The following is an 11,199-nucleotide window of genomic DNA, read 5'->3' on the forward strand; positions in this document are numbered from 1 at the left end:
GTGCTTATAGATGTGGAAGTCACCCACAAAGGAAAGGATGGACCCTGCAGAGCTGGCCAGGGCACTCACAGCACTGCAGAGCTGCTGTGTGGACCTCCTCATGCATGGACCTCCTCACACACCCACCCACCTCTCCATCCATCCATCCATCCATCCATCCATCTCCTCACCCATCCATTTACCTCCTCACACACCCACCCACCTCTCCATGCATCCATCCATCCATTCACCTCCTCACCCATCCATTTACCTCCTCACACACCCTCCTCGACCACTGTGTCCAGCAACTACCAAAGGTTTCACAGGCAGCCGCTTCCACAGAGCAGACTGGACTGGCAGCTGGGCAAGTCACCCACTCACATCCCAAGGGACATGTGCCATGCAGACCTGCCATCCTCAAAGAAGGTTTACAAGAAGCCCCAAGCACAACATTAAATACCGTTCTGCAGCTCAAAATCAGAACTGGCCTTCTCAGTTCAGCCACAAAGGGATTCTGTACATTTTAATTAGTGGGTTTAATTACTGGCAGCAGATTTATTATTCAGGCCAAAAAAAGCTCTTAGTGCAGTTCATCCCTTCCTTAATTTGAATTGAAATCTGATTGAAAAGCCAAGTTCTGCATGTTTGACAGTGCCCAAGTTACTATTTTCACTCATGTTTAGTGCCAACCTTCCCCCAAGTAAGTACATTCCCTTTGCCAAGCAGGCATGTTGGATTTACATCTAAACAACATATATTTTGATTGTAACACATCCCAGCCCTCAATAAGCCACCTGAAGTCTATGGCAATTAGCTTACAGCATGGGAATTCAGGATTATTTCATTTAATGCACTCAAAATATATATTGTTGTTCAAAGACAACAAACTACTGAGACTCATTTCAAACTATATATTAAAAACATAAAGACTGTCATTCAGGTAACAGTGTCTTGGACATTCAGGAATAAAGCATGTTCCAGTGCATTTGCTGTATGAAGCTGACTGAAGTTTTTTAATTGCTTAAAGCAGCACGTTACTGTCAGACCTGAAGATGGACAACTACACAGAAAAGGCTCAGCAAAGTGCAGGGAATTTTTGGATGAACACAGCAAGTGTAATGTACCGAACTGGAAACCCTGTAAATGCACTTCAGGTAGCTGGAGAGACAGAGAAAAGCTTCCTTTTTCTTTCTCCTTCCCTCAGAAGTGCAGAAGCTGGGAAGGGCTGGTGTTCCTGGTGAGAACACCTGCAGCCATGGAAGCTTCGGGCACTGGGGGAGCAGGGCTGCAGGAGGAGGGCTCAGCACTGCAGAGCCAGCTCAGCTCAGCGAGGCCCCACGTCAGGGATGGCAGCTGCCGTTCCCAAGGAAACGTCTCCACAGAACCCAGGCTGGAAACATCCACATCCAGCTTCCCCCAGAAGCACCAGCCACTGAAGATGCCACGAACAGCCCTGTGTCACTGCAGCCTGGCCGAGCACACACCTCCGGAGGAACACACCCCACAGCAACCCCAGCCCAAGGCAAGGGGGAATTCTGTCCCACCACACCCCACAGCAACCCCAGCCCAAGGCAAGGGGGAATTCTGTCCCACCACACCCCACAGCAACCCCAGCCCAAGGCAAGGGGGAATTCTGTCCCACCAGGGCACACACCAGCCATGCTGCAGAGGCCAAACGGAGATGCTACAGCTCCAAACCACAGAGCTGCATCTTCTAGAAACTGGGGGGATGAAAGAGCCCCTGGGACGTAACTGGGTTATACACTGGGCTGAGAACAAATACAGAACCCCCTGCACTTCTCATAAGGATGAAAATGTTGGCACTGCTTTCAGCCATCTAGGACCTGGGGCAGCTAGGAAATGTTCAGTTACTGATGCAGACAGACCCTGAAAATCAACTATCATGTATTTAAGAGACTCTTGCTAAACTCAGCCTTGCAGGAGAGTAAAATGATTCACAAGAATTCTATATTTATAACAAAGATTCACTGAAAATGACTCATGTACTGAGGCAGTCTTATTTTAAACAGAAGGGGAAAACCTCTTGAAGAGGCACATGAAACTGGAGTGGGGGAGGGACGAGAACTGCACACACAGGAGAGCCCCAGCCAGGAGCTGCTAGCCAAATCTGCTGGAAGGGGTTTCTCCATTCAATCAGCCAAAGAGAAAACAGAACATTCAGCTTCACCTGCTTCTGGTTTAGAGTTAATCAAGGTCTACGTTCAAAGCAGCATCGGGCTGGGCAATGATGAGTCAGCTCATGGAGTTATTAGTTCTTCAGATGCTGAAGAATCCAGAACACAAAACCAACTGGAATCACAGTGGGAGGAAGAGAGACACGTGAAGAACACTTTACAGTATTCCTAATTTTGGCCAAGTAGAGTCTAACAGAAATAGCTGCCTGACACCAAGCACGGCTTCCAGAACAGGATTTCAGGAACAGGGACCAGACAGACCACACTGGGAGCTCTCTGGATCACACAGGCAATCTGCAGCAAGGGCACTGGCTCAGGGATCCTGCACCTCCTCCTGTCCTGGGACCATTTCCCACAGTTACTTTTTCTCCTCTGTGTAGTACAAATATGCAGTAGATAAAAGGGGAACGTTTAACACAACCACAAACTCGATGGAGGGAACGGCTACAGTCTGCACTAACGGCAGCAAAACCTTAGCCAGAAAACGTGGTCAAAGCTGCCATTCTTGCACTGAGTATGTAGATGAATCAATGCTCCTGAGCTGTAAGTCAAAGCTAACTTGCCAACAGCAACAGGCTGGTGAAGCACAGCAGAGCAAACCGGAATTCCAATGGTTTTGGAATATCACTTTCAGGAAAGGTTACTATTCTCTGACTTTGGCTGTCAGTAACGTGTGTCATTCCTTCCTTGTCTGAATGGTCCACTTCCAGCCAAAGCCAAATCTAACTTCCCCTCTGCTTAACCTCTGCACTGCCATCACACCTAACTGGGAAGCTGGCAGGCTGCAAATGCTCTGCTCTGGGAGATTCAGCAGTGCTGGGATTATGGCTGTTCTCCAATCACTCCCAGCATCGCTCCCCGTTGTCTTCCCTTTGAAGCACAGAGAGAAAGCAGCCAAGAATCCCCAGGCCAACAGACATATTTACAGTTGTACAGAGCTTTCATTCTCAGCAGGATCTTCCTGTGATGTTTCTCCACACTAAGTCTGGTTAATAGTGTTACATTTTTGTTGGCCCTAGTAAATTATGGGTTAGATTTCAGAACTGTTGAACCTCCATTCAACAATTCCTTCTCGGGCACTGAAAGCAGTGGCTAAGTCTCCAAAGGAGCAGTGGGTGTGAGCTTTCTGAAGCTGACCTCTACTGAGAACCCAACACTGGACCATCCTTTATCCACCTACCCACAGTGTATCACTCCATCACCACCACACACACATCAGTCTAAATCTGCAGGGAACAGGCAAACCACCACCAAATTCTAGAATTTATTCAGACTTAGATCTATTCACAGACTTCTGAATACCAGCTGCTCTTGGTGTACATAATGTAGAACACTATTTCTACTATCTATCTATCTTATTTTCTTTCTAATTCTTGGTAATGCCACTTCCAAAATACCATTTAAGGAAAAGTCCCCAGTGGCTCACTGATTATATTAAAAATATACTGGAATCTCCACAAAGTCATAGCCCAGGCCTCGAGTGCACCGTTTATGCAGTGCAGCATTTGGAGCAAGGGGAGAGCAGAAGTGTTGTGAAGATCTGAAACACTGGCCAATCAGCCAGTGGCACAATGCTGGCTGGAAAACTCACTGAGATTTTCATTGTTTTCTGCTTAAGCAGACAACAGCTCTTTCAATGCCCTTTAGAGCTGGATTGTGTCACCTGTCCTCAAAATGAGACACCTTATTCTTCAAACACATTGAGACAACTTAGAGAATGAAGAATTTTCAAGTGGAAGGTGTTCAGATTTTAACCCATATCTGTAAAAACTTCACCTTTTGGCAAGTATTCTTTGGGATGTGTCTTACCCCCAAATACACATTATTTAATGTACTAGTGCTTCCTGGTAAATCACCTGTCATTTTGGCCTGGTACTTGGATAATGACATTTTAGTAGGAGTTACTTTACGATTTGTAATGTACACACACATGTAGCAAATATAAAAAGGTGGCCTGGGCCTGAACACCATGATTTCTAACGTCTAAATCCCTGCCTTTACCTCTGACAGCAGAGAAAATACATTTCTAGAGGAAAAGTAAGGTTAGGTAGTGTGAGCTGTTCCATGTGACATTTACCACACAGGGCGATGATGTGACTGCTGTCTTCATGGACAAACTTCCGTGTGACAGCTTCTTCCATGATCTGCTTCACCTGAAAGGAACAGAGAGAAAGGATTGTATGATCTCCACACAAACCAGCACAGCATTTGGGAGTTTCAGTTTCAATCACTGCTTGCCTTTTCCCCATCACCAACAGACTCACAACTCACACACCTCACATTTTGCAGGGAAGCATGGATTTAAGGAGGGAAAGGACAGACAAACCTGAGCAGCTTATCATGGGATGAGGGAACCTCTGGCAGAACAAGGACAGGTCTCTTTGGGGTGTGCCCCATAAAAGGCTGAATTATTGCAGCATGCCCAGCATACCCTCTGAAGAACTTCTCCAGAACAAGTTCCAAAGGGCTGTGCAAAACTTCATGATTCACCCTTGGCACAGTTCCTTCTGCTCATGAAACCAGATTATGTGTTGCCATGTCCCCTCTCTACTTGTGCCCTTCTGCTCTTTTTCAAGCACAAAACATCCTTGAGCTACACAGGCACACAGCCCTAGAGGGTTTTACGGCCACCTTCCTCCTGCCTGGGGACTTCACATGCCACAGCAATTACAACTTATGCTCTCAAAGCTCTGCTGCACCAAACACTGTACAAAATTATTATAGAACCTACAGAGAAGGCAGTGCCTTCCATTTTTGCTTCAAGACACGATTTAACAATTACAGCAAATAAAATTACATTTATCGCACTTCTTAACGATTTAAAACAAAGCTCTTTTCCAGTTTCAGGGCTGATGTGTCAAGCTCCAGAGGGAAATCAGGGTAAATTACCAACTTTCAAAAATTAAGGAAGAAACAGACAAATCTTACAATGAGGCTCTTGGTGAGAGGCTGCACTCACCCTCCATTCATCTGCTACCTTATTCCTCCCCAAAGGCTTCCTCAGCCTGACACCAGATGAAAACTATTTGCCTCCACCAACTCATTTATCAGACACTCATTTCCTCCTGGCCACAGAGGGCTTGCTCTCTTCCATATACAAATCCACCATCATTTTTGGCTTCTCTCATTTGTGAGCTATAATGACAGGGCTAGGACACTCTGCCTAAAGAAATGTCAATTCGCTTTCAGTACATGAAAGTAAGGGGTACCATGGCAGAAGACAACCAGACACTCTCTTCTTCCGACATTTAGGGCTAGCTGGGTCCCACTCCTCCACAGCACTGACAGGTCCCAAGGTTTGGAGCCTTCCCACTCAGCACTGGAGCAGCAGAAGGTGCAGTGCTCCACCGACAGCTGGGCTCTGCAGCTGCCTATGGAGATGCTTTCTCCAGTTTGGAGGGGCTTCCTCCTCCTCTGCAAGGCCAATTGTGGATGCTGTAACCAAGCATCCCTTCCCCCAGTGATCATGTTGAGGCCTCCGTGCCCACTCGTACACCCCCAGCCCGGCTGCCAGAAGGCTGCAGCTCCAGCACTTGCTGCACGAGCCTTTCAGCACATGGCATTCGCCTTGCCCCAAATTCTGGATCAAGTGGATCCTCCAGAATTTGTGCTCCTTATCAAACAGGAGCCCTCTGAGTTGCAAAGAAAACATTGGAGGGGAAAAAGCAAACAAGTAAGAGGCTTTGAAAGTAGAACATGTTTTATAGCTGAGGACTTCAAAGCAAGTGCTTTGCACTTTATAAAACCTGGCTCGCTGCTCACACCTGAGGCCTGACAATATAAACTCTGAGCAAGGCAATTTGTTTCTCTCCTGCAGCATTTCTGACACGGCTGTTAGAACTCGGGACCTCACAGTGAAGCGGCAGGAGGTGGAGGAGTAAGAGGGTATCAAGGATGAAGCACAGGTGTGAGGAGGTCTCGTGGATGGGCACTCACATCCAGATTATCCCGAGTACTCAGCACTGCCCTTGGCAGCACTGAGGGACAGGCTTGGTGACTGCTTGCCTTGGCAGGAACCCAACAGCACTTGTCCCAAACCTCATGCAGAGGTTTGAAACCACTTAGAGGAATGACAGCAGGGGGACAGAGCACAGCCCTGGGGACAGGACAGCACAGCTCTGCCTGTTTCAGTTCCAGTCAACAAAAAATTTAAAGTGTATAAAAACTGAAAAAGAAAATGGTTTCAGATGCACCATCCGGTGCCTCCCAGCAGATGTCAAACCCAAGACTCCAGAGCTGAGAGCACAGAGCAGGCACTTGGTGTGTTCCCAACTGCCACTGGATCCAAGCAAGCTCCGTGTATTTTCTGGAGAGTGAGTGAATGTTATTAGAAAACATTTTCAAGGCATAGACAGGAGATGAGAAGATTCAAAAGCTGGAATGCAGAGTTGATCAATCCCACGTCATCCCTCACTGCCACGTAATTCATGGATGCTCCAGGCAGGGAGCTAAAGCAAATGTTTCTCATCAAATGGAACACAAGCCTTTATTTTTTTCTTTTATTCCCTTGCAATTTTGCCTGGCTCTGTAGGGATTGCTGTGCCTCTGTTCTGGGGAGGCACTTGTCAATGGAGCCTTCTGAGCACAAGCCTCCACACACACCCACTGGCAGTTACCAGCAGACCTGACCAAACTGCAAATTAATCTCATTAACAGAAACATCACTACCTGCCCCCCCAGTCATCCATGCACCCACCCAGGTCAGGAAATCCAGCAAGCCTATGGAGCTGCTGCTGGTGCAAAGGATGCAGGGAGGGCTGCAGCCTCCAGCCAGAGCCTGGAGAGGAGCCTGTGCCCCTGGGAGGGAGAGCCTGGGCTGAGGTGTGACACCAGCTCCCTGCACTGCCCTGGAAACATCCCTCCTGCTCTCTGTGCCTCCCCTGCAAGCCAGTACAGGAGCCACACAGAGTAACCAGGCTGTTACCTGCACTGCCAGGTGGCACTAGCACAGAGGCAGCCCCAGGGAACCACACCAGCCTCAGGGACACCCTGCTCCCCCTGGAAACGGGACTTCATGGGCACCACACTGCCCACCACTGCAGAGCAGGGACAGCTCTGCCCACCCAAGGAAAGATCTCAGCACTTGAGGAGTAAGGAAGATCCTGGTGGCAGGATTTATCCAGGTAAAGCACAGCAAGCTCCCTGAAGAGAAGCTGCTCAGCATTTGCACCATGTTTCCATGGATCACTGCTCTGACCTTCTCCCACATCCTACAATGGCCAAAACTTTCAGAAGCAGTCAAACACCAGACATCCATCACACTACATGGATTATTTAGTAAGTTTCACCAAAAAAGTACACAAGAGAAACGCCTTTATGTTTAATTCTTTAATTTTTGCTACAAGGAAGCTTTACAAATGGCAAGGAATAGTGCTCATAAAGTTACAGGACCACAGTTAAAGCCCACAGTGTTTTCTCCTCAAAGGAGAAAACCTCATGTCCAGCACCTGTGTCTCCTTCAGGTTGTACAGCCACTGCTTATCTCCTTTATCAATAGCTTCTGCTGCACTGACTCCTTCTTACTCCCGATGAAGGACTGGCTGGTGCAAAGAGAAGCTGTTCAATAACTACTGTATTTCTGCTCAGAACTGGTTGCACTTCAGGTGCAAGTTGGGACACTTGGTTTCTGAAGCACTCTGAAATCTTTCAGGGTGGAACTGCTAAGGTTATTGTTACCCTGTTTGTTTCACAGCTAGGAAGTGCTCTGTTTAAATCCAGAAATGGCAAAACCTCCATTTCAGGAGGCAGAAGGAAATGGCCAGAGAAAAGCCTGTTTTATGACTCTGCTTGTCACAACAGATTTTCCTGCAGAGAGAGATAAATGTTTGAAACGTGAACTTCCAAGCAGCCTCAGCATGAATCCCAGCAGAGTTACATTTTCAAAACACATTACATGTCTTCCTTTCTGTGAGAGCCAACAAAATACATTCCCTACCAGTGGGAACTGAAAGTCCATCTGAGAAAAAGCAAACAGCATTAAATTTCCCAAAGGAAAAACGCAGAAATTTTAGCTGAGAGTGAGGCAAAACAAACTAAACACTTTGCACTGAGTGACTTTGGAGACGACAGTTATATGTTTTGCAAAGACAACTGAATTTTAACTGGTTTGGTGGAACAGCACACAGAAACAATCTGTGGCCTCTGAACTCCTTTGGATATTGAGGTTATGGGAATATAATTTAATGGGAAGCAGAGCCTGGATTTAGAGGACAAAAGAAGGGAACGATGGCTCTGAGAATGGCCATGGATGAGTCAGGTTTTCCCAGCAAGCCCACCAGCACACAGCAGGCAGGCAGGCAGAAGTGGCTGTGTGAAAAGTCACAGAGCATAAAAAATGAGGCTGAAAATTCTATCGGAAAAAGTTAATTACAGTCATTAAGGGCACCATCATCTGGTGGGTGGTTACAAGTGGCTTGTGTTCAATTCCTGCCTCCATCAATTGATTACTTAAGACAAATAAAATCTCCATCTCAGTGTCTCCAACTGCCTCCTGAGCCCATTTTCTTACTGTGAGCACAGACAGGGGCCACACGTTGTGAGGGCACAGGTGAGAGGTGTTATCTCAACCTGCTTACAAACACCAAAAGCTCTCATGGCTATTTTAGGCTGGAAAGCTCTGGCCAACCCCAAAAAGCCAAGCCACTATTCATGTTCTAAAAGAGCATTTGTGAGGATTTGGAGATGGAAAAAACAGATCAATGACAAAACAAAAATGCAGATGACACAGAAGATACAAATAACACTTTTAAGCATTATTCAAGTAATTTAAAAGCCAAAGTCCAATTAAAAACATTTTAGAGACTTTAAAAACAAATTAGCCTCAGATTTTTTAATTACATACCACTTGTTCTTCTCAGCTCGAGCTGGCTTGGATCACAAAAATCCATTTCACTTTCCATCTCGTACATTAGCACAAGATTGTAACGTTCAGATTTGGAAAACATTTCTCAGGTTTATTTATATATTTAAACGTTACCCAGGAGAGCAAGCACACTCACTTCTAAATAAAACCTTACACTGTCTTGGCTCAAAAGTCATAGTTTAAGCTAAAATTTCTAATCCAAGGGGCAGGTTCCTGGCTGCATTCAGCAGGTGAGCAGCAGGTACCACCTGCCCCAGATCCAGGGGCTGGCTTGGTCATTCCAGGACATGGTCCTGCTGCTCTGCATACATATCATACATGCCTGCCCCTGCTCTACCCCTTCCATCTCCCCACGCCGACTGAGACACCCGATGTGTTCTGGTTTCAGCACTAACGAAGATCAGGACAGCGGAGTGGGGCTCAGGAACCTCGGCCATTGCAACAACTTTTGAGCTGAGCTTTGCTCAATCCTGCTCCCCTGCTGCCGCACCCGGGGAGGGGAAGGAGCAGGAGGGCAGGTACCTGCTCAAAATACTTGCTCTCGCTGTGACGGATAAACATCACAGCTCCACTTCACTGCCGTGTAAGAACAGGCACCACACACGGCCGTGACACGGTCAGTGCCGCCGGACACGGCACCGGGGGCAGCGGGAGCGGTGCCGCTCTCCCGGCGGGGAGTCCCCGCTGGAACAGAGGTGCCCGTGGTCCCGGGCATGTGCACGGCACAGGCACCTCCTGCCACGGCACTCGGGACCCTGGGCAGGAGCTGCTCCCGCCCGGTGCCATCGCAGGACCTCTGCTGTCCGTCTGTCTGTCCGTCCGTCCTGCCGAGCACCCGGTGAGGGGCACCTCGCGAGGGAGCCCAAGTGCGAGTGTGACCAAGCCCTCGGTCCCCGTCCCTCGAGCACTCGTGGCTCACACTGCCCGGCCCGGCCCCACAGGAGTGCGCGGGCACCGCCGAACTCACCCTGCCCGGGGCAGCGCCAGACACGGCACCTCTGCCAGGGCTCTGCTGGGAGCCGGCTCGGCTCGCCCACGGCGACCTCAGGAACACGTTTCTTTACCGCCGATTCCCCCCTTTCTCCTCTAGAGCTCACAGCTACGGAAAGGTCCTAAAAACCGAGTACTACGGGGAACGCACCCTCCGGGAAAGGGAGCCGGGAGCAGGGGTCGGTGGCAGCTCCTGCCGCAGCTGCAGAGCCACATCCCTTCTCCAGCTGCGCCTGGGAAAAGCCCCCCAGGCGCTCCCGGGGCAGCACCGCCCCGACGGCCCGGGAAGGGTGGCACGGACAGCCCGGGAAGGGTGGCACGGACACCCCATCGCCTCCTGCGGGGACCGGCCGCGTCCGCCCGCCCCGAGCCCGAGGCTGCTCCCTGCAGGGACCCGCCGAGCGCGGGGCTGTGCCCGCCGCGCAGCCCCGGCCGCCCCCGCCCTCACCTCCTTCTTCACGTTCCACAGCAGCTTCTCCTTCGCGGCGTCCGCAGAGCCGCTCATGGTGGCGGCTCCGGCCTCAGCGCGGGCGGCAGCACCGGCCCGGGCCCGCCGCCATCTTCACCGCGGCCTGACGTCACCGGGGGCGGGGCCGCGCCGCACGGCCGCGGGGGGGCGCTGAGCGACGGGCGGGACCGCGTGAGGGGACCCGGGATGGGAGAGATCCGAGGGATGGGAATGATCCGAGGGATGGGAGAGAGCCGAGGGATGGGAGAGAGCCGAGGGATGGGAGAGATCCAAGGGATGGGAGAGAGCCGAGGGATGGGAGAGATCCGAGGGATGGGAGAGATCCGAGGGATGGGTGAGATCCGAGGGATGGGAATGATCCCAGGGATGGGAGAGATCTGAGGGATGGGTGAGATCTGAGGGATGGGAATGATCCCAGGGATGGGAATGATCCCAGGGATGGGAATGATCCCAGGGATGGGAATGATCCCAGGGATGGGAGAGATCTGAGGGATGGGTGAGATCCAAGGGATGGGAATGATCCAAGGGATGGGAATGATCCAAGGGATGGGAGAGATCCAAGAGATGGGAGTGATACATGGGATGGGAGAGAGATCCCAGGATGGGAGTGATCCCAGGGCACGGGAGCTATTCCCCGGGACACAGATCCACCCTGGCCCGTCCCTGTCCTGTAATCCCAGCCTGGAGCTGATCACAGCACCTGG

At 50.0% G+C, this 11,199-nt stretch overlaps 1 protein-coding gene across 5 annotated transcripts in view; it reads right to left on the reverse strand.

Annotated features, from left to right (window-relative positions):
- SGSM2 (small G protein signaling modulator 2) overlaps window positions 1-10,595 on the reverse strand; it is a 43,307-nt gene extending 32,712 nt beyond the window's left edge. For all 5 annotated transcript variants that reach the window (XM_039387069.1, XM_027751685.2, XM_039387068.1 and 2 more), the window contains exons 1-2: window positions 10,475-10,595; window positions 4,252-4,327 (exon numbers count right to left, since the gene is read on the reverse strand). In XM_039387069.1, the coding sequence (XP_039243003.1) occupies window positions 4,252-4,327; window positions 10,475-10,531 (133 nt within the window). In that variant the 5' untranslated portion in view covers window positions 10,532-10,595. The remainder of the gene's footprint in view (window positions 1-4,251; window positions 4,328-10,474) is intronic.
- Window positions 10,596-11,199: the final 604 nt, after the last annotated feature.

The sequence above is a fragment of the Pipra filicauda genome, unplaced genomic scaffold, assembly GCF_003945595.2.
Source record: "Pipra filicauda isolate LSUMZ 115617 unplaced genomic scaffold, ASM394559v2 scaffold120_size2142806_pilon, whole genome shotgun sequence".
In the NCBI taxonomy this organism is placed as follows: Eukaryota; Metazoa; Chordata; class Aves; order Passeriformes; family Pipridae; genus Pipra; species Pipra filicauda.